The 25,271-nt window shown below is 39.7% G+C and overlaps 1 protein-coding gene across 17 annotated transcripts in view; it reads right to left on the reverse strand.

The window, feature by feature from the left end:
- LOC111266962 (uncharacterized) overlaps positions 1 to 25,271 on the reverse strand; it is a 64,702-nt gene that overhangs the window by 26,016 nt on the left and 13,415 nt on the right. For 5 of the 17 annotated variants that reach the window (XM_022844855.2, XM_022844870.2, XM_022844868.2 and 2 more), the window contains one exon: positions 2,598 to 2,639. In XM_022844855.2, coding sequence (XP_022700590.1) covers positions 2,598 to 2,639 — 42 coding nt within the window. The other 12 variants (XM_022844865.2, XM_086971156.1, XM_022844863.1 and 9 more) reach the window with 12 other exon arrangements.

Here is a 25,271-nt window from a genome sequence, read left to right on the forward strand (position 1 = left end):
CCGAAGGGCTCGGCGGAAACGGGACAATCATAGAATTACTCGCTGGCAGCAACAGTTCGCTCGTGTCCTTCTATCTGCCTGAATACGAGTTTATGAGTGCGCGTGTGCACGCCCGTGTCAGGCTGACTGCCTGACCGTTCCTCGGGCTATATAAATATGCCTCGTGTGCGTTCATCTATGATAGAGTAGTTGCTGTCGTTGTGATGGGGGGCTGGCGGATAAGGCGACTAAAAAGAAAAGCTACTCTGGTGTCGATGCCACAGGAACACACACCGCAAAAGAGGAAATCTGCCACAAAGAAAGGAGCTTTTGTTTCTATCTAGTCAGGTACCTTTACATGTATTTGGCGAAGAAAAGCAGCCACCAGTGGCTAACGGATATTTAGGTGGCTACCTATTAAAACCAGACAAACGAATGACAACTGCCGTTGTCGATGTGAAGTCGGTGACAAGCTGCAGTAGTCTGATGCCTGGCGCCGTTGTTGGCCCAAATGATAACTGCTGACGACACAGAAGTTCGCCGTCTGACCGCTAGAGGGCGTCGCTTGATGCAGTACAATGATTATGGTGGTAGTAGTGGTATTGTTAATGGTGCGGTCTCGCAATAGACCTAGGATAGCATAGAGCAAAGTTGAATCTGGTTGGTTGTCTTCCTTCAGGAGAAAGGGAAATAGAGGGCTATTTTGGTCACATGCGGAGTTCTCCAGGGAGGCAATGATTGACTCAGTATGCGCCAGAAGGTAAACTAACCCCGTAAGATCAAAATTTTGCACAAGTAAACGTAAGCAATATTATCTGAAAGAATAATATCCATCGCTAAAAAAATAGCGTATATCTTTCGAAACAAGGAATCATCAACACGGTGGTATAAATAATTTATATACACTGTTTCAAGCACCTTACCGACCAAAATTTCACCCTGGTTGGTAACATTACACCTACAAGTGGGCCAGACACCCTATTAGGAAGTCTTCATCGTGAAGATAAACGGCTTACGGCAAAATAGCATAGCTTCACATATGGCTTGGGTATTCATAGCACGTTTAATATTCGCTATCCCACCGGATACCGCCACCTAGCGACATTTTATTTTTTCTATCTATCTCTGTATGTAGTACTGAATATTTGTTCACTTTTGCTGAATCACACGATGCATTGGCGCTAAATTACATGAGAGATTACAGCCAAAATCGTTAGTATAGTTTGAACGGATAAGTACGGAACGGGTAAGTAAGCTATCGTCGACTCACATAGCCCGCAGAAAACAACAAATTCCCTGGGAATTTTATATATATATATATATACACCGTACTAGCCGACCGCGCTTTTTGGTTGAGTGAGTCCGCGAAGGTATTTTTTGTAGTCGTTAGGTCGATCTTCCTCTTCTTCAGCTATGAGTCATGCATGCGGTTGAACGAGAACTCACTGTGTTAATGTTGACATGTACGCCCTACTGGTTTCAGAAGAAGTTTTCAAAAGCCAGTCTAGTTTCAAAAGATGACCGCACAGTATCTAAGGATTGTAATAATTTTATTACCGAATAATCTATCATTTATAGCTATGTAACATGGATGTTTAGTTGACTTGAGGATTAAAACTAGCTAAGTAGCAAGATATTCCTGTATTATACGCTTTTTTCTGTTTAGGAAAGATCGTTATACCTTTACCCTTAAAGACCTTCTTATATTTGAATGCTCACAAACAAAAAGGTAAGCGGCATGAGATGCATACATCTATGGTTTTGCTTCTGTCTGAAATGTTTATAAAGCTCGATGTATTTGTCACTGGATGTTAAGTTTGGCTTAAATCATTAGTTGATTCGGCAGTCAATATAAGCAAAGTAATAAAAACAACCTGTATAGAAAGCTTTTTGAGTCTTTATTTATAGTATGAGCTTCTAGCTATATTTTCTCTATCTGATGAGCGACTTTTCAATAATCAGCTATTAGACATTTCATGTATTTCTCGACCATCTGAGCGAAATAAGGTGTACTTCAAGGTTCAATGAAAACAAAGGCGTGGCAGTGTTTGCCTGAAACGAAAAGCTTCGTATCATCAGGACATGTTGGAATCTATTCTACGTTTATTGCCGTGCATAATATCCGCTACCTGGTGTCTTGTAGTAAGTATAGTTACTAATTTCATTACTGTAGTAGCGTATTCTGCGATTCATTCATTGATCGTGACGCATGCGTGACATATGCGTGACGAAATATTAGACGTTATCAGTGTTTCAAAAAGGAATAGCTATACGCCTAATAGTGTCCTGGTGTTCACTATTTTTCGCAGGTTAGTATACAAAACGTGTCATGGAAAAATTACCGCTGACCAGATCTCGACCACGGTCTGACTCAAACGAGAATTCCCATAGCCAACACGAACATTAGGCTTTATCGAAGTCACAATAACATAGTTAGTAAAATTCAGCCTTGTCGTATATTGAAAGCACAATCAGTAAAAGGACAAATAGAAAGGTGGCATAGCAGCTAATATTAAGAAATGCGGCGGTAACATCACTTTTCCTCCGTATTGGGATACTACATTGATTGAAAAAAGTTTCTTATGTTTTTTAATTGAATGCCAATTATCTCTACTTACTGCTGGACATAGCGCAGTTCCAGGATGATCGGTAATGATTACCTGAAAAGCGCAGTAAGTCAGGTAAAAATATTAGTAGAAATATTAGATTTTGTACCTATTATATGCACTTTTGATCGGCGTGCTATATTTTCAACGGTTCTTTGAGCAGTTTTATAATTTCGCATAATGTCTTACAATGGGATTGAACCAGCGAACCCTGGTCTTTCTACCCACCGACCTCGCTGTCCAAATTAACTGTCTAGTTAGCTGAACAAGTTACGCCCCTCTAGCAAGTACTTTTTCTAATACGATCAGCGATGCGAGTGTCATTTCCTACTGAAACCCAAATATCCGATTTGGAGGTATCGTATTTAGTAACAAAATAAGCTTTGCTTCTTAATTATTAAAGATTATTAGAATGTTATAATAAGGCAGTAGTTGCTATAATAACCCAGAAATATGGCCTGAATCCACTTTCCACTTATGGGGATCGTTTAACTGAAGTCCAGGATAGGCTAAAATAGTAGGTCTCTACGACGTGTTAAAAAAGAAGGTCCCTAATCGCTCATGCATTCTGAGCGTATAATGACACATAATGGGATCGGCCTAACTATTCAAGTTAAGCCCCAGCGAAGTTAAGTTTTGGTGCAATCCTAACAAGTTACGACTCCAGTAACTTTCGAAAATTAAAATAATTTCCTATTTCTCTTGAATAAATTGTTCTGACGTTCTAATTCGCGTAAGCGATTAGAAAGCCGTTATTAATTCGATTGGCTAAGGGTGTTAACCGTATTGACATGTGTGCCCAGAGAGATTCTATTGGTAAGGCTATCCAGATATTAAAACATTTCAAAAGATCAGTGTTTCAAGCTCTGTATTCGTTGAACGTGTGTGGCCTCCAGTGACCCAACAACAGTTATTTGTGCTTTTCATGATGTGTACGCTAACGTCCTTGCATCTTCTTTCAAAAGTACTGGTCAGTAAAATAGAGGGAATAAAGAGACATGTACATTTTACTTAGAAAATGCTTATGTCTTCCGCGGTAATTGTAGCCACTGATGTAAAATATCAGACTGATGCTTGACCTCACGGTGGGGTGGATTCTATAAGATGACCTTTAAATATCTTAGGATTATTTTCACCCTTACAATATCACGTATAGCTGTTAATGAATAGGCCAACCACTAACGGTCACTCGTCTTTACCCATGTTTTTTTTTTTTTATAATTCGAACAGCATGTTTCTTGTTTTATGTTGTTTGCGAAGGTAATCAATTTTCTGCGTTGTTTCTTTTACTGATTTTAAAGACACCCCTTTTTATGTGCAGTGCTTATGATGATGTTCCGGTTTTTACGTCTGTTTGTTTATATATCTACAAATCGTTGTAGTGCAGACGATATATCGGCTGCGAAGTAACTCAGACATCGCTATCAACTGATATTATTATCTCTGCTGCTATTACTAGTTCTGATAGAAGCTGTCTAGCAGCGTAAATCACGTTCCTGTCACAGAGTTCTCACCCTTATAGACAATTGAAACGGAAAGCAATTATAGGAGGCAGTCGGTTCGTCTTCCTTTTCTTCTACCATCCGTTTCAATTTTTGCCACTAACGTTTGAAAAGGAAATTTCAATTATCAGCTCACAGACGAGGCTTTTGACAAGCAGACTCTACTCGTAGTAAGTCGACTTCATGCTTACAAGTACCTATACTTCATAAAAGACGTCAGTCAGCACGTCGTTGATGCTGTTTGCGGCTACCAGGAGCCCTACAAGGTTCACGTCGGCCGTAACGCAAGTCAGCGAAAAGCGCCAAATTCCGTCGAACAGAAGTGATCGTTTGTGATAACGTTTGGTGCCGGTGACGATATTTGTCTGTCATGATTTCTCCCAGACATAACAGACACCATTGTCACGATTACTATTATCGCTCGCGGATTGTATCTCTTGCGCCTAACTGTAAAATCTGTTTAATGGACAGTTTTCATACGTCATTTGCGTCTGTGTCATATAATGAGCTGCATTTCTGATCGCAAGAAATGGACAAAAAAGGTATGCTCGTCCTACTGATAGGTTTACTCGAGCCAGGTGGATCGATATTCAAGGAAACGACTATTGGTCCTTAAGCAAACTGGTAAAAACATGGACAAGCTCTATGCCTACATAGTAGGAAAGATAAGGTAGTATTAATTCAATACTGTTTCGGTAATACCTAACATGTACATAGCTAATACCGTACGATCTCAAACAGATATTTCTAAAATGGCTCCTATTTATCCTATCACTCGATCCCAAACATGATTTCAACAGAGCCTCTGCCACTCAAGATAAGGTTTGTCTTAACCATTTAATATAGTTACGAGGAACGTTATAAAATTAACATTTACGAATGTAGTAATAAACGTCTAAAATGCACTATGGTAGAATTTGGCAACGCTTACCAACATATAAAAAGTTTTCATCCCGAAGAGAATTTCCATATGTTGACAAAAATAAAGAATGACTATTTCATACGAACAATACATAATAGATGTAATTATGTAGCCCCCTGTGTGCTAGGACCAAGCGTGGATTTGAGCTGCATTTTCAAACCGCGTTAGGTACATGTTTCGCTTCGTAGTTTCTATGTGGACAGTAAATATTGAATCGGACTTTGCGCCTATTGCAAAAAAGCCATTTGCCTTCTTTTTCGAGGTCTGATGCTGCGAATTCTCTGAGATATGCTGTCGAATTTTAGAGCACATAAAGAATATTTAGAATAGATAATTAAGCTGTGTTTAAAAGAAAATAGCTTGGACCTCCCTGTGCGTAAAAATATATAAGACAGAATATACAATGAATAATCATTTGCGCGGAACAGACTTTATATCTAGACTTATCATCTATACTAAATAACATAATGCCATAGTAGATAAACTGATGTCGTCTCTGACAGCAATGTCTATGGGCACCAGGCACCAGGGGTATAGACGTATCATTGTCGGTCTGCAACGATACAGTTCGATCGTACCAACAATTGCAGATGACCTGTGTATACCGTCCAGTAATGAGAAGAATGGTCATTTTATTTCAGCTATATATGTATATTCGATTTATAGTAAAGCTGCGCCCCTTGGGTTCTGGGGTAGTTAATCGTTACAGTGGGCAGTGGATTAAGAGGCACACAGTTCCGTGCCCTTAGCCCTGGTGTAGCTGCACGTTCGCAGTTTGTTTGAAAACTATATCACATCAGTCGAATTATCCAAGACGCGAAGCAAGCGTGACAGCCGAACGTGGTTCACATTAAAGAGTGCCATTAAGAAGAACTTTCGAGCGTTTCTGTAATAGTAAATTTTAAAAGGAAAAAAAAACTATACAGAACCCTTTTCATTGCATGAACGCACGGTACGATAATGTGATAATGTTACTCGGAAAGTTTCAGCAGCGTCGAAGTATGCTAACATCATGTCGCATTATAGTACATCGAGGAATCGTCAGTACGTATGGGCACATTTGGATTTGGGTCGAAAAAAAGAAGCCACTTTATATCTGAAGTCGATTTGTACCGAACCTACTTTTCGTTAAAGGCACCTTTAAGACGCAGACGCCAATGATTCGCCTCAATAGCAAAGGATTTGGATCGCTGAAGGTCATTCTTCAGTAGTTCTCAAGAAGCTGAGTTCGATTGTTGCCTTCGCATAATATCTGATTGAATCCTATATTCGATTGGAATTGTTCACTCTTCGAACCATTTTCCTAAATGAATGCACGACTTCTTGAAGTCGTTATTTAGTTTGAGTAAGAGTTGTTGTCTACGAAGTTGAATAAAAGTTGATTGCGTTGTCTTCTGAACTTCTGGCAATAGAACTCAATGCGTAACAGGACAATTCTGCGAAGATAAACAGTTTCAAGCCTGTCAGTGGCGATGCATCACAAACGCTCCGCGGAATATGCAAAGATAAACCTTATACTACTACTATTATCCCAAGTTATAAATTGATTAGCGCAATACAGCTTCTACCGAACGACGTGGGCCTCACTTGCAGTCCAGTTCCACGGAAAGGTGAGCGTTATAGCGATTAGTTTGACCCGCTGATTGTAAGTGTTAATGTTAGTTGTACACCAGCCCATCTGCTGTGATTGCATTGCCAGTATTTGGGTGGGTATTCGGTGCTCACGCGCGAGTCTTCTCTACTTGAAATGAACGACTGAACCTCAGTTCAGTTTCATAGTGAAGATGCCGTTGCGTTACACTTAAGTATACGGCTGCATCGTCTACGTTCAGTGAAATACATTGCTCCGTATCAGTCCGAATAAAATTAGACGCATATAGCATTCTGCCCACATATACGTGCCACTGGTAGCGCGCGAAGCGTGCTAAAATACAATTCGGATCAGACTCACTTTGCCAGAAAATCGTACGCGTCTATTGATTTACATATCTGACGTATTGAAGTAGCGCATAAATGCTTTTCAACGACATTCGGAAGTCTTGTTGCAATGGCATTGTTTCTAACAAGCGGAGGCTTTGATTGCTTTGGAGTAATGGTCGCGATAAGAGATATTGGCGCGTGCCTTTCGCATCAGCCCTCGTTAGACTTTAATGGATAACGCAGACTTCAATGGTGGAATGGCCGTTCAGCGCAGACAAAACATTGGGTCGTCTTACGCCAGATCTATTTGCAGTCTATAGTGAGTTCCTGGTAAAGTTCTGACACGGATCTCTGATCCGGTCATCCGCGGTATACCCGCCACCTAAATAAATGACGATTCGTTCGTCTTCAGCGAAAACGGAACTCCAGTCAAAGACCCGTTACTTCTTTCGTGTTTGCGACATATCACAAACATTGAGGGAGAAAGCGAACAAATTAATCCACGAGTTTTCCAAATGGGTTCATCGACTGATAAATGTTCTTAACAAAAGCCTGAATAGCATACATGAATGAATACTTAATCGAATAGTTGAATACATTAGCCGTAATAGGATTATAAGGATTCTTTGTGCCGTAACGGACTCCTGCGTGCCATGTCGCACATTGTAATTTCGATATGTTTGGTAAGCCACTAGGCACTTTTCAACTGTAAATACTTCTTTAAGCGATTTCTCGGCATCCGACGCTGGAAAACGATGAGTATTTTCGGTGAAACTTTTCGGCGCAAGATGAAGGCACAAAAATTATCTGTGAATAGTCGTGGACACGACGACAGCCAGGATACCTTACCGGTCGGGCGCTAAATCGATCATGAACTCAGGCAATCGTTCGTCGTCGCAAATTCCGAAAACGATGTATCGTAGCAACTCCTGCGAGCGAGCGAGCGAGTGAGTGAGTGAGTGAAAAGCAATCAATTTCAAGAAACTGAACGCGACAAGACAGCTTTTGTATCGGTGGCCGACGATACGTTTCAGGAGTTGCTGAGAAATAATCGCGACGTTGCCGTGGTGATGATTTCTCTTTCTCCCTCTTCAGTTGGATTCTTCTTTGAAGCTCTTCCTGTGCAGAAGACGTCGCACCTAGCGGGTTTACATTCATTCATATAGGGACGCGTGCGAGTTTGAGAGCAAACGCCTTGAAAATCAATCACACAATGGCCAAATGATACCGGGAAGAGTCCGTCACAATAATTTGCTGATAGCTTAGACTTTTCCATGACTGTCCTGGCTTCTTTTCTACCTATTACCACGACTATAACAGCAACTCTGTTACAGCATCACGAATATGTGCCATCGTGTGTCTTGCCATATATCAACGAGGCAGAAAGGATGCATAGCTAGTAACGCTATTGCTGCATAGACTGATTGCCCTATGTTGGGCACGCAATAGCGGCTCGTAACGTAATGCTAGGTAATGGCATCGCGTTCGTTGTCGTGAAAACAGCATTAGATGAATCAATACATTTAACCGTCTAGAGTAAAATCAGCCTCAAAATACGAGAGGATCAGCTACGGAAGCGAACTTCTCCCCTTCGGTGACAGGTGTCCCGTAGAGTTCGATCGTCCTCGACATATATATTGCTAAGTTATGTTGTACTATAGTGTCTCACTCGGTAGCACGGCGATATCAATACCGAGAGTGTATCTCTGGTTTTACGAAATGCTATAATAGTTAGTAGTCATTGTTAGCAAGTGAATGAGATGCAACGACGTTTATACAGTCCGTCGAGCACCGGAAAGCGGAAAACCAAGCGGTACACAGACGCCGTCTTTTCTTGGTTCTAGTGAAATCAACTTCAGAACGCACAGTTCGAACTGAGTAAAGATTGATACATTGAACCCCTTTGTTCTTTATCGCCGATGTGATTGATCCATCACAGCCCATATCCGCTGATACTCTTAGCCTCAGACAGCTTTTGCTGTGCTATATTGTTACCTCTGGCGGATTAACGGCGTCTGCTCAATGCTTTGTTTATCTTTAGCGACCGTATCTAGCCAATGTCCAACGAACAAATATAGCAGTTAAATCAGGTGCGATTCGTATGTTTGTGAGTAACGTACAGATGTCTGCAACAGTCATTTTCGGACTAAAAATCGGTTCACTCCCTTTTGTCAATACGATGACCTCTTAAAACGCTACTTTTACTGCGTTCATTTTGTGCCCTATTGCAGTGCTCGCTCCAATTATCCCTTTAGAAAACCAACTACTTGCTGTTTGCAAGTGTATAATGAGCGTGCAAATCTACCTTACTCGTTCTAAGTTGTTTATTTTAATTCTAATTGTTTAGGTACGTAATATTCTGAAGGTAACGCCAGACGGCGAGTTTCAAATCGCTAATCATTTTAGGTTGTCACAGGCTAGAGCTCAACACTAAATCCAGTTTGCTACTCTATGATAGATCATGTATTGAAGCTGGACTCTGCGAGCGTTCAAAGGGACATCGTTTAGGAAAATTTGATACTAACACCTATGAGACGCTATCGGTACTGGCGATGAGCCAGTTATGATTTGTAGAAGGGCTTCAGCAATGAATGCGCCGGAAAGCCCAGTTTTTTCTTGATCAGTTTTACATGCTTCAGCATAACTCAAAAAATGAATTTGTGGGCGGTTCACTTTATCCCTTTCACCATTTCTATCAGATACTATCCGTCCTTAACGATTCATTCAAAGATAAAATAGTGAACGCTTGAACGGCATTTTATGATTTTTTTTTATCTTCGTAATGGTATGGCAAACAGACCGATTCTATTACAGGTAGACAGCATTTTCAGAACGACCTTGCCTGTGCCGATGATGCGTAATGATAGGTAAAAAGCTATGGATATATGATTCCGTAATTCATTGCTGACAGGCTATTTAGCTTTTAGGTAACTTAACAGCAAAGGTTTCCCTGCTCAGGAAAACGCTGTACTCACAACCTTAGCAAGGGCTGTAAACGAGAGATCTCATCGGTCGATTTTTCAGAATGTATCAGGTCAGTTTTCCTGAAGGGGTTACAAATGAGAGCTCTCTAATTGGCAGCTGCTTGAGAAGGAGTAGAGCGTAAAAGTGTTTCTTTCGCTAATAGGACGTCTGAGAAACTTTGCTCGAATCCAAGTGATATGCCAAATATCATGAGGCAAGCATCAACGCGTCCAGTTCACCTCGCTGCTTTGAAATTCTAGTCATACATATAATTTTTTTTCGGACGCACTTTGCCGCCTACTCCATAAATGTACACTCTAACTTGTCCTTTGTCGTCATCATGCTGCAGGCAAGATCTTACGCTTACTGCTAAAATAGCCGTGCTAAAAAGGTGTCGGCCGTTGTAAAGAACGTTCCCGTAAGGAAATCAACTAAGTGTGTTTAATGTAAAGTACGCGAGGTACACTTGGGTGCCGGTTACAAATGAACTCCCTTTGACGAATTACTGGTGTTCTCCATTTTCAAAAATTACCTACATAATCGTATTTATAGTATGAACTTCTTTATTGGAATAATAATATCAACAAATCTAGATGTGTTTCTAATATGACCAGTTGTTATGTCTGAATTATGTGTGGTATACACAAACATGTCAAACAGAGATGTTGACGACGATAGCAATGATAATTTTTTGATGAAGAATTTTAATGTTGAAACAAGATGTATTATTGCTCATTTTTTTAGCAAAAATATGTTCGCCATCGAAAATCAATTTTAAGTAGGAAATCGTGTTCGCCCACCGCTGTTCCTGCGCGAACGATCAACTTGCTTTATATTTCAGTTTTTTGTTACTCACACTCGTGCTGTCGATGGCGATGCGGAACCCGGCTGTAAGAGTCGAATGGATATTTTCACGATAATGAGTCATCTTGAAAAAACACAATGTGTGCCGCGGGACATTTCAAACGCTGTCCATTTACTAGAGTCAGCTGAAAAAAAATTATCTTGGACAGGGAAAAATCTCGCAATTCGACGCGTTCGGCCTCGAACCTAGCTATCAGCATCGTCTGAGCCTTCCGAATAATCACTTAGCTACTCTGAGGTAACACTTAATTATAATAGGTTCAGTAATAGAAAAAAAATAATTTTTGAAATATCCTGTAAACATAAATGTTGTCGTCCCATGTCCAGGTCTGTATCGAGCATTTGATAGGCAACCTTAGATGTCCTTAACTCAGTAGTACTAGTGAAAAGCACTACAGCGCCCATACATAGCTATTGAAGTTGAAATGCTTGTTCGAATATTTTGTTGTTGATGCAGCTGGCGCTCGTTTAGGCATATATATGATATATGACGTTTGAGTCTTCACGTATTTTTTTGCCTATTAATAAAATTCCTCCTCCATGTATGATCGATTGACCGCTAGTAATCCATGGCGACTAACTAGCGTCCTGCTAGTATAGCATCCTGATTTAAGATGATTTAACTTAACAGTATTTTAGCTGAATCCAATTTTCAGTTCTACTCAATTTTTAAATACACACGAGAACCCTTTTTCATAAAATGAGATTGCACTCCTGCCGTAATATTCTGAGATACAACAGACACGTGTTTTGCTAGCTATTGAAGGGAATCATTGTACAGCAGAAAGGTCTACAACAATAGCATTTTGACGATTTAAAAATTATCAACAGTAGAATAGCCACCGACAACACAAGCCTCGTATGTTTTGTATGCTAGCTTCTGTAGCAAACACAAACAAGAAATACACGAAAATCGATAACCGAATTACAATAGTACCTCGTTGGAAAACAGCACCACTGAATTTCAGTAATTTCTAAGTCGTTCCACAATGTAACTATCTCGGCAGCCGTTAAACATGAGGTTTTCTAGTTAGATGTATTCCATGGTAACTGTTACGCTGTGGAGCATTATCGTAGACGCTAGGTTTAAGAGCTCGCATCCTCTGACGTTTGTAAAAATCGAAAACAAACATAGGTCACTATATCTAACATATCACCAAAGTAAACTTTAGACTATGGATTCGTCCATCGAGTGGCTTTGACGAACGAATACTTTTGCCTTCTAAGCTGAAGACTAATATTATAGAACCCAACAGATGAAAATTTGTCCTTTATATTCTCAAAATGATCAGTTACACGGATATTGGCTAAAATATTATATTCTCGCATCTGTCCTTTTGACCATATTCATATCATCTATGAATGTCATATTCAGAAGTTCCTCTTGGCTTGCTACCGATAAATAAAAAAAAAAAACGCGTCTGTAAAGCTACATTATCTGCTCTACTAATAACGATAACTGCCAATCAAAAGTTACGCAAGCAGGGGCATATTTTGTAACGAAGAGGTACCTTGCATAAGATCTTCAGACCTGTGAGTTAGTTCTCCTTTCCAGTAGGAACTTGCTAATGAGGGTCACCGAGCTAACCATTCAGGTTCTATAACCATTTGCAATCTCTGCCCAAGTCGCTTGTTATACAACTGGGTAATTCATGTTTCCGACAAAACTGAGCTTTCTAAAAGAGCACACAAGTAAAACGGCTTTAATTAACATAGCTCTTTGATTACAATGCCTCATTGTTTTTAACTATACTTTAACTAACTAGTCATCAATTCATCATCACCATCAATCAGTTATTCATCAATCTATTGATAGGGCTGCTTCTTCTACTAACACGTAACCCTGTCTTGATCGGAAACAGTAATCATGCAAATTGTGAAGCTTGTTTCGACTGGACAAGTCAGATTGAAACAGTATCAGCATTTACCGGTTTATGAGATGCACGTGCAGTTTGTATTCGTAAAAGTAGACCTGTCCGTTCTCAGTGTGTTAACGCTAAACTGTGACAAGTGCCGTCAGCTTTCCGAATGCGCACGATACAAGACACTACCATCTTGGGAGCGTTGACGCTTGCCATTAGGTTTCACATTCTGTGTCACTGGGGTGAGCAGATGTCATCGAGAGTTTCATACAGGATCGAAACGCTCAGTTCTTGTAGTAGACGTTTTTCTCGTCTGTTTTAGATTTCCAATCGTAGTTTTCATCGACCTAGATATCCAAGAGGTCCCGCAAGAAAAACAAATGATGTGAAGTCGCAGGAACAACGCTGCCATAGTTACTCGTAAATCAAAGTTTGTTGACATTTTCTGTAAAGCCACGCTAACAGCGCCCTATTGGCCCGAACGCCGGATGGTTCTTGCAGCACGCGCAACGATCGAGTGGCAAAAACAAATTGAGATATCAAAATGCTTGAACATGTCCTCATCCACCATATTAACGACTTACGCAATGCGGACCAAATAAGCGATTTGTGATGAGCTGTGCACCAAGTAGTTTTCAATTTATTACAAGCGGGCATAGAACGGTCCTGGGAACTGTATCTACAATGGAGTGTGCGTAATATTGTCTTAAGTGCTGAGCCGCGAAGTCGCCTAAGGATTACTTTTCGAGCGAAATTCTCCAATTGAAGTCCATAATAGAATAACATTACAGGTTCTTATGAACAGCGTCTCCTCTGCATCGGGGATAACAGACATGTTTAGTCAACTTGATACATCCTACATAATAGCTAATGATTTTGAAATTTCATTCGGTAGTCGTGGTGGCGCTGCACCTAACAGACCATTCGACAAAGCTGAAGGTAAAAAGACGCGATATTTTGTAACGTTTATTTTGTAATGGTTCCACGGAGGACGGGTGTCACCTTTTATAAAAATTCTGTTACTCTAACAGGAACCATAAACGCCTTGTTATTTGTTGACGCGTGCAGATGCAGTGAGTTGACGCTCCTGGCTTTCATTCACTCTGCTATTTGGTCTGTGACAGGAGACCCGAACACGAGTAAATATGCAGTGATAAGAAAAAAGCGATAAAAACGTACAATTTTCCGCCCAATTATTTTGCTTGTCGCACAAATGAGCCGAACAATCAGCTACAATACGAGTTATTTTTGGCTGTTTACCTTATCGACTGCTCGGTCGAATGGCCTTGACTCATCTCTCGTTGTGCGTTCCTCAAATCCAGCTCATAAACAGTTCGTTCTCTTATCTATCGCCGCGTTTGACGTTTTAACGGCTACAACTGTTGATGGATGGACCGTCGAGGTTTGGTAACTAGCACTAGACAATCGAAAAAAACGAGTGAGATATTTAAAGATGTGAACTATAGATAAAACATTTAATTATCGTAAAAATATAGATTTAACTAAGTGAATGTCATAGCGCACTCGGTGAGTCTCCGTCATGACGCAAAGCATGGCCAATGAGACGGAAAAGAAAGCCCTACTACGCGTAGTTTCATATGATTATTTACGAGCAGCTTCGGTACAGGAAATGCAGATAGATTCTTCGAGAGTTTATGCCACGCGAGAATTACGTCCATGCGTCTCATACGCGCTATTCAGTAGAACTCAGCCGCATACAGTGATGATTTATGATATTGTCTTGCCCGATTGGTCCATTCCTATTCTAGGACAGGCATCGTGAACTTACACCTTACAAGAAACAAACTTACCATACGCAGAAAAACACGACTGAAATAGACTGAACCACAATATGAGTACACACATCTTACAAATTTAGATAGTCGTCCTGCGAAAATAAACTTATATTACTAAAAATATAAAAAGTATGCGAGCTCTACAATTGAGCTGTATTACTTAGTTCAAAGGAACGTGAGCAATCTCAATGTAGGTTTTAGTAAATTATGTAGCATACTTAAGGCGGCCTTATATGTTTTCATCTTGCGATTAGATAGATACTGTGCTGGAATCTCACGTATAATGCGTACAACCTATGGGTCATTATATTAACATACTTAATTAAGTATTTACAGTCCCGGCAGGGCAAAGGGTCCATTTGTCAGAGCCCGGCCCCACCCTGCTGGATCTGATCGTGCGCCAACAACATCCGTCAAACGCCCTTTGAAAGAAAGAAGGCATTTATGATACTCTGAAGGAGGTGTGTTCTTTAAAGGTACCTTTTTCTTAGTTGTAACAATAATGATACTAGCTTATATAATGTACAATTGAAATATCAGCTACAGGGAAATTGTTTTATGAAAAGTTTTTCAACAGTACCGATAGCTATACTCTATCAGTTTGCTTGCTGCTCAGTTAACCCATGGGGCCTACGACAGCCATTAGTCATCAACAATCCAGTAATATTCTGCTTTTATATACCTACATTATACCGGTGACAAGTTTTCTCATTTAGCTAGGCAATAACTAAATCTATGTTTTCTAGCTTTTCTACACTGCCGTCGACCTTTTCGATTGAGTAAAGGCAGTGGCAGCGCCTGTAATGATCACTATACATAAAGCATTTTGATACGACATGATCTTAAATAAAGGAATCGCAAGCGTAGGGAGGCGAATCTTTCCTAGTAGGTGAGCGACATTATTCAGCATTGCTTTCGCCAGCTAAAAACCCGCTCGGCAAATAATCAAGCCCAATTAAGCTCTTCATTTGTTGGCCAACAGGCCATATCTAATTGTCAAAAACCCAACAGGATAAGTTCAGCTCATCTTGACTCCGTATCTAGTTGCGTTTGTACAGTTTCGCTACTCGATAATTTAGACGTAATTCTGTAGATTTATCACATTGCTAATCGCAGTAGAAGACGCTGGCTGCAGGGGTCTTCTACGCTGCCGCCGGCTACGCTATTGAACAAAATATAAAAGTGAGGCTGAACCAACCGGCTGTTTCGTGAATGAAGCAAATTCGGCTTGTTCTGCCGTACCGCCCTGCCGACATCCGCCGATTCGCCAGACCAATACACCCACAATATACAACATCACAGAAAGTTATATAAATAACAATAACGATCTACTGCAGTAGCATCATCTCTCTATTCAGACACTTCGTATAAAAGCTCAGCCGTATTTTCTGGAGGTGACGGAACGAGCAGACGAAATATCAACAGCACTGGTTTTGATTGTAGTCGCTATAGCGATAACATCAGAAATAAAAATAGCAGTAGTAGTAGTAGTAGTAGTAGTAGTAGTAGCAGCAGCAGCAGCAGCAGCAGCAGTTTTTAGAATTAACTAAAACAAATAAATAATAATAAACAAAAAGACATTGGCTTATAGGACCGGATGTTTTAAAACAAAGAGTGACAGTGACGACACGCCAATGACTCAGTGATGACTTAGGAACACAGCGAAAATATCGTTGGGTCAGCATAAATTGCGTCCAACGCCACGTGTGTCATTCTTAGTAGCAGCAGTTGGTTTTCGTAATGATTGTTTTCTTGAATGCTTTTATGTCAACTTGAAGTTTGTCTGTAGGAAGATTAGACGTGCAATACAATTAGTGAAGAATCGATTTATTAGAAACATATTTCCTAATAAAAAAAAAATATAGAGCTGTGTGAAAATTGCCAGACCCAGGCTCACTGTTAGCCTGTTGAACATGATGGATTGTGATGTGGTACTTTGGAGTGAATTGTAGGTACTGACTTTATCAATAGATAAAAACCCGCCTAGCTATCTATATTATCACTGATCACTGCCGGCCTGCAGATATAAATGCGACGTTATTTTTCTCGGATTGATGTTTAGTTTCATTGTCGGACCATCGGATTAACTGTCGCAAAACGAGTTGGAGCAAATGCGCAGTTCTGTCCATTTGGGACACAGCCACCATATCGATAACAGCCTAAAGATAGGCAACATAACAAACCTTTTTTCCAAGAACCGATCTGTATTGAAAAGAACGTACGATTTCATCAGTAGATGCAGATCTAAATGTCACTATTTGATCATAAACAAAGCCACCAAGAGGGCATTTAGCCAAGTGGGAGCGTTTATGGCAAATAGGCAGGTTCGAATGAACGAAAATGTGGTACAATAGATTATAGTCTAAAATGTCGTCAAAAAACATTGTCCTTATGGACAGTTTGACATTTTTCAAATGCGATTAATGTACATTTTCGGAAAAAAGAAACTCAAATCCAAAAAATCGAACCCTCAACATTGCTATTGTTAGACTAATACTACTACTACCATCCTAACGATACCAATACAAAATAAATATTTATTTTTATTGTTAAGGCAATACAAAGTATCGAGCATCGATCTTTGCCTTGTCGCTTGCGGAGCGTTTTTTGAAGCCGGATTTTGGCACTCACTATTAGAACAAAATCTTGTATCGCAAAGCGACTGTGTTTCTCAAGTCTAGGTTCAAGAGTACATTATTACGACTTTTACAACTAGACTATTTTCTTGCTGTGGGCACGTCCGCTTCTAGGACGTTCTTTTCATGATGTCTCAATGAATAATCATAATAATACTAGTGGCTTATAAAAACAAATTTGCAATTAAAACATCTATAATAGCTGTCTGATTTTGGGTGCATTGGCGGAACAACTGGCATCAGCCAGTAGCGACGATCGAATTGAAGTAACAAAAGTAACAGTAAAAGATACATTAGGCCTTGCGTACAAATTGAAAATATCTGAAAAATGTTACGTGCATAAGAACGGGGGTATTACTGTGTCGTCTGCTTCGGCGGAATCCGCTAACTGTGTACTATGTGTTGTACACTATTCACTCGAATGGTACCGTAAACACGTGATAGCAGACACCATCGAAACAACAGCGTATTCATTGACGCGCTGGTATATATGTGTGACGTTCGGGGTCCTCATTACATCATCGCGTACATGATCGTGCCGACGAGCACTTAATAAAAAAAGATCAGCCACTGTCAAAGTGGAACGTTTGTCGCGGATGCGATGCGGGAAAGTATCGTGAATAGGAAAGCGATTGACGTTTACGCTCCTCCAATCAAGGAGGGTCACAACAGACGCTTACAAACACACTATTACTGGTAGTGACAGCGAGTAACTAACTGTACATGTACGATAGCGAATTGCGCTCTAGTTAAGAGTAGCAGCCGGGATTTGATTGATCCTATGCGACACGAGCAGATTACTATTTAGCTTCGTGCGTCGGTGGGTTTATGACGGGGAATTTGAACTGGAGTACTTTTTTGGAGATGCGAAAAAAAAAATAGAAGCGCGGCCGTCCAAACGTGTCGATCGGTGTTGATGGGATTAGCCGAAAGCCATGTAATCGCTAACCGGCAAAATGATTATCACCATAAACATAAGAAAATTGTAATACGCAGATACACCCATTTCATAAAATCAATATGTACAATTAAGCCCAGCTGAATAAAGCAACCGTTGAAGAACGTCGCCATATATTTTACTAATGATGACAACTTGATCTTTTTGTGCTTCGCTTATTCGTTCCTATATTGACCGTAGGCGTAATTCGAAGAGAGATAAAAATGACTATATATTTTACCGACGTGCGTTTGTCGTCTTGACAGCAACACACACAGGTCGACAGCCATATTGTAGCTCTATGGACATGTTCTTGCTGTTTCCGATAAGGTTTTGCTTAACTAAACAACAGTATTTATTCAGTTAAGTGATCTCGGTCGGGCTGCTGCCTATCGTTTTTCACCCTTTCTGTACGGTAATACGTTTTCATGTTACGTACGTATATTATGCACGCACATGCTATGAAGGTATCAATCTTGGTCGACGCCGACGCCAATTCTATAATATGATCAATGCTTATCGCAACATACGTGCGTACCGTACACTGAATACTTTATGAGTGTCCTTTAAACTCAATAGAAAACCAAGCTTGAACTGGTCAAGCAGCAAAAATAGGATACTGGCATAGTTAATACATTGGGAACATTCAAAGTCTAGAAAAGTGTACGATACATAACAAGAGCATGATGCAAGGCTGCGATCTCCTAAAGAGAATCTAGTATTTTAATCATGTAATTATGAGATATCAATTCGAATCATATTGTACCTACGAATCAGATCTATGGAACCCTATAGATACTATCAGAAAAGGCTAAACATTTCTTGAAAGGTCCTTTCTTGCGCTGACGTTTTCGCTTATCAAAGTATTTAAACAACCTGTCCGAAAAAAACCTCCAAAGCTTCCTTTCCTACTTCCATATTAAATTGAAGAGCGTCCTACATGTCTTCGACGTCATGTTTTTGAAAAACATTTTCAGGTTAGCGTTATAAGTACTGGTTTAAGACTATACGCTTCGCCTCCTTGAGGCCGGGTGCTGTTAGAATATAACTCATCGAAGTGCCTTCTCCCAATTACGATAGGATGCCCTCGTCTTATTACATCCTCTTAATAAGATTTTTATGTTCAACAGATTTCTGAAAATTCTATACAGTTGTCAAATATTGAAGCTATATTTAAGAAATTTGCCATTCTGTTTCTTTTATATCCACAGGAGAAGCACTGCTTTACAATCTAACGAAATTACCCCATATATATATATATATATGCTCACTTCAGTAATAATGGGTGATTTTTTTGCGTCAGTCCAACTTAATACTGACGATGCTCGTTTGCAATGTAAAAAAGCGCCTGTCCCTGCTGAAAGAACCGCCATATAGATATTTACGGCAGTATTGATTGGCTGTCCATCTATCGGTATGGTACCATCGAAATACCTCTATTGGCATTGCAATCGGCTATCAGCATGCAGGTTGCCTGTCCTTTATGTTACGGTTACCGGCCAAAGCAGCAGTTGAGCTGTCGCCCGGGAAATAGGGGGACAACGAAAAACAGATACACCAACGAATGGAGGAATAACACTAACATCGTCGACATCAACAATAGCCAAGGTAGCAAAAAATAGAACGAAACGAACGAAACGTGATCGTTGATTTGAGGAGGGCCGATGGATGGTTCGTATATGTATAGTCAATTCACCAGCTTGCTTGGTACAGATGAAGCTCTCCAAGTGCAGATTGCCCACGCACAGCTGAAGACATATATAGCTTCAACAGTTTCATTGTTCGAATAGAATGAGAAATGATCAGAGAAGACGCGAGTAGCAAGCTGTTAGTTCCTAGTAAGTTTCAACAATTACTCATCAAATAACTCCAATAGAAATAACTATTATTAGTAAAATATTATTTTATTAACCGATACACCTACTTTTCAGTCGTTTATGTTACGCTTAACTTACTGCTAGACTTGCATAGGTTAGATAAACACGGCAACTTATAGAAAAAAAAAACTTCTTTTTTTCCAATAATAGTTTCCTATATCTTGGCATATGATTTCAGAGACTGGAGTTGAGCTTTGCCAATTGTATCAGTAATACAGCTCATAGCCTGCCGCAGATACCGAACCTATTCAGGGCATAGGAGCATCGTGAACAAAAACAGCTTCAAAATATATTTGTCCAATTCTATTCAAATGCGAATTTTTCGCATCAGGTCCGATTATCCGGTGTAGAGATTGTTTTATAGAATATACTTTGCTTATAATTATATCCTTAAAAAGTTGAACTTACATTGCTTTACATTTACTTTACTAATAAGTATGAACTTTCGAAGCTACATGAGACTGACCTTTGAAACGCTCGCATAAAGCACTACCTATTCATATCGTGTACATTCGAATTAATATACGCAGCAAGAAACCCGGAAAGGCACCGACGGTTTTAGCCGATTTTTATTTAAATAATATTGCTTTAAAAATGAGACACTATAGAATCGATTGGCTTTTATCAACGGTTAATTCATCTTTTTTCTTGAAAAAATTCGAGTACATTACTGCTAGAAATTTATATATATATATATATATATATATATTAGTCCTAAGAGTATCCTATCTGCTGTTCAGCTGCTATCTCAAGTGGAAATGAATTGAAAGCTTTTGGCGTTGCTGTTAATAATCCACTGTCGGATGACTGAAGTCGAACACAAACGACCCATTCAACTATCCCTTCTAGCGAAGGACATGTGGCCTATAGAAGGTCAAAATGACTTCAAAAAGACTGTGTACACTTCATGTGAACATTCGAAATCAATTTACATTGAATTATCAACACAATCGATAATGTAATTAACCTATTCCATAAATACTATGGTTATGTATTGGGAGCTGCTATTTGAAGCCCGTTTTTGGTTCATTCTGTCTCATCCTTCACTGAAAATAGAACTTGAAATGACGCATTCAAGAACTACGTCGTCAAATGGTACACTATAAATTATCCTCTTCCATAGACCTCTTATCTAAGGACAAATTAAACGTAATTATTGTGACAACTCGCTTGGAAACTAGACAAATCATCGTTTCGTTCCTTTTTTTGCAAGCTATATTATATTGAACGGCACATAAACAGATCGAACCCTTTCAGGCGCCCATATAGGTCTCTGTTGTGTAGTTTTTGACATTTGGTAGAATGGTGAATTAGTTAGGCCAGGCCGGATCACCGTACAGATTAGCGTCTATGTTACTTGACCGAGCAAGCCATTGGTTTGTAAATTTCGACAATGGCCGTCGGTCGGCCACGAACCGCCGTCGGCTTTTTGCTACACTCAGTGACCATTTTTAGATTGTTACAATGGTTTTCCAGTAGCTGCTCGTATTGGACAACACACAAACTCGTTAACAAGATACATTTTGAGTTTCAGTTGCGGTATTTCGACGCTTGAGTTGTGTTTAGTCTTCGTGCACAGGAGAGGCCAGCACTAGCCGACCTTTTTTTTTTTGGCTAGACTTCTATCTTGTTTGTGCCGTTATAACAAAAAAACTATAAAGGCCTAACTGATAGAACCGTAATAATTATAGGATAGAGCTCGCTGCATGATCAGACATTCACAATCTCCAGCCGCTGTTGAAACCGATTGGACCGTCAATGTCGTAACCCCTATCCTCTAGGCCATATCTACGCCCGAAACTAATTTCTATAATAGTGTATAACCTACAATCCGTTGTAACATAGTAAAGCAGATCAATGTTTCGGACAATACCAAGATTAGATCTACCTTGATTTATTTTTAGGATCATCCGAACCACCGTCGGTTTTTTGTTTTTCGCCCGCATTTTGCGTAGCCCATAAGGTGATTAAGTGTTTTTAATTTGTCCTAGCAAACGTTTATTTATTTCAACTTTCAAACTGAAATTACTATGACGAAATATTTAGTGCGGAACAATTATAACATACGTACCCATTGTTATGCTGACTAGCTTCGCATAGAAAGCTAAAAGCAGCGACGTTTCTGTCTATTTTACTGGCCTTCTTTTCTATGCGGTACGCCGTTAATGATCATGAGGTAACTTTTGACATGGTTTGTATTTTACGATAGTGATGGAAGAGGGTTGTAGTAACAAAAAGCTTGTTAATCGTTCTCCTCGTCCGGTAACAAAGATCCATTTCAACACCGCCTCACAGCTGATGAAAAACATAACAGTTCTGTATTTCGTTGTGTTATAGTTCCGTGTATATAATACGAAAAACGTTTTCTTACTATAGTATAAATGTAGGTCTTCATTTAATCTATACAATCTAGATAATATTCCAGCGAAAGTTACATTGTTACGCGGAAGGTGTTTAATACAGAAAAAGAGCCACGGTTATACCTCGGTCTCATGCGGCTTTCAGCGCCTGCTAAGGCTGCCAGAGGGGGGCATTTCGTTAGCACATCAACGTAAATCTGTTTTCTGATGACTGATTATGATTCATTCGATGATAATGACGTACTATATACATCGCGATAATGATATCGCATGCATACGACGATACGCATCGACAACGGATGGGACATTGAGAAAATTAACACAAAAGAGTAACTGGATGGTTAGCGCAGAAAAGAATCATCACTACAATCAAATATTTGGATCTTGTAGCTGGGTCGTTTATTAGTACGATCTTATGTCATCGTTACGGATCACCTTCATTTCTCTATTCTGTACCGCTCGCTAAATGAATTTGACTGGGCTTACTTGGGCACGGCAAAGCAAAAGCATGAAATGTTCCTTTTGCTATACATGTTTTTTTTTTATTATAAATTTCACAACTTCCTATTTTTCGTCGCCTGTATCTCGGAAGACCAAATCGCGACCCTGTTTCAAGTATTCACCTATTTCCGCGACACTTCATTCCGGAAGACCGCGTGTTTTTTGACAGAGATATACGCGTATGTAAATCAAGACAGCTGCTTTGTTAATCTCTTTGTCTTGATCACGGATCGTAGAAGTGGATATATTGGTTTTAATGTGCTTCATAAAAGCATTACCGTATCTGTCAGCTATGACTCATCTGTTTGAGAGGTATATATCTTACAATGAACTTCTTAACCTTCGTGAAAAAAAAAAGCTCTTTATTATCGTCGATGCACAATAAATATGTAGATACAATTAATATATTCAGCCCTGATATACTTCTGCTAAAAGCTTTATAAACCATAACAGTCGAAGCTTTATCACAGGGAAAAGCACAAGCCGGTTAAAAACCGTACTTAATTTTTTCAAGTACATCTTTTTTAGTTAAAGAGATAGTCTGTAGAAAACCAACATGCTATTCACGCCAAAGTGTTACTATCCATTTGATTTGTAGGCTCCCAAAAATATTCGTGACGTAATGAAGGCTAAACATTTTTCTATGCAGATGCCTTCATTGTTGTCAACCTTTGAGTCCTTTCAAATAGCAACTGTCTTTATGTGTATTATCCCAGGCCTCGTCGATCCTAAAATGAAGTTATTTATCGAAGACGCTTGGTCTTGTAAATTACTTCCTTTCGCATTGTGCTGCAGAGTCATCGTTCTCGTAATCCTGTACATTCTTTCTCGGCTTAGAGCTGTTCGCTTTCTACAAAGTGGCCGTTTGATGGGTTCAGAGACAAGTGGGGGTTTTTTTTTTTTCGTCTGGTTCGTTTCTATTCCTGTTATCTTCATAAACACATCCATTCGTATTCATTACCTTCATCTTTTTAGCCGGATAGGTTTGACTGGGATTTCGGGGCGCGATTTCGTTCTGCATTCGCACGTTTCTGCTCCTGTTGCTTGGCGACCGGTAGTTCCGAATCGACGGTATACAAACGGATGGAAAATCTCAATTTCCCACATCTAGAAAAATACTAAAGTGGCCAACACAGAACCTAAATGAAAATGATTGATACGCACATAATCACAATAGTCCATATTGAAAAGTTACACGAAAACTCCGTACGTCGAACACGACTGCCATTTGCTGCTAAATAAAAACACTATGGAACGGAATGAAGCGGAAAGCCATCGATGGAAAAAACAACACTATGAGGGCTCCTTTGCCTCACCTACAAATCAAATGATATCGGTACCATTTTTTAAATCAATAACAATTAATAGAGTTAAATTTATAAGAGAGTCATAATTAACTGTCTAGCCTTAACTAGTAAAGTCATTAAGACCAATTCTAATGTGCAACATATTCTCACCATCGTTCGGATGGTGAGAAGAATGACTACTCATTTGGACTTCCCGGAAAAGACAATTACGCTCCCCACCAATGTACGATTCCGTTCGTTAATGCAATCAACTTTATATATACAAGAAAGTCGAAAAAGAAAAAGAAATGGTCGCTATTTACAATAGGGCAATACTACTGCGGTAGTAAGTTGAATAGCCCTTTTTTCTAATTAGGGTCTTTTGCTTTACCGAGGCCAAATGGTCGAGGTAAGTTATAAGGATATATGTGACCTTGCTGCAATCAGTGGGACTGTCTTATTAACCACAGATGAGGTTCTATGTCAAGTTTCAAGATAAGTGCGTACGGAATGGTTAGCGTTACGATCACGCGTCTTAGTCTACATACACATATCCTCAATCATTTAATAAGTAAAAACCAATTTTACGGACAAAAATTCGGTAAAAACACATAGTTCGGGGAAGAGTAAATCATTTGCTGTTATTTACATTATATTGCAACTAGGCGATATGATATGAAACAAACAGATGTAACGTACGGCCACCGCGCGGCCTACACTCTACACCCACTTACAAAAGACAGCGGCATCTAACGTAACCGTCATTTATATTCGACCCTGTCTTTTCAAAGCATAGCCTAAACACGCGTCCACAAAAAAAATCTGTAAAATAAGACACCTGCGTCATACATTTCGTGCAATTTCTCTATGCACGATGAAACCCGTAAAACAATGCCCTTGAACATATCGTTCGTGTGGCAATCGAATTATGAGTATCTTCTAGATCGATGCTGCTTGCGTGGCCTGAACGCCGGTAAATCGCTCGATCTAGAATTGAGAAATCCATAGAATTTTCAATTGATGATGTAGATGATTCTGTCCACACGGTATAAATTAATTAGTTAATTTCGTCGCTCGACATAAATTGTCATCCAGCTTTCTTATTTATGTATTGCATGACGACTCTTTCGCCATTGCGAGTTAAACGTTCTCATAACATAAGGCATTTTCTCGCCTCCGATGGGAATCGTTCATTGGAATATGTGTGTCATAGTGCCACATCTGCTGGTTAGGACGAATCGTTAAATAAAGCGGCCATA

This window comes from Varroa jacobsoni, unplaced genomic scaffold (genome assembly GCF_002532875.2).
Source record: "Varroa jacobsoni isolate VJ856 unplaced genomic scaffold, vjacob_1.0 scaffold_1132, whole genome shotgun sequence".
Taxonomy (NCBI): Eukaryota; Metazoa; Arthropoda; class Arachnida; order Mesostigmata; family Varroidae; genus Varroa; species Varroa jacobsoni.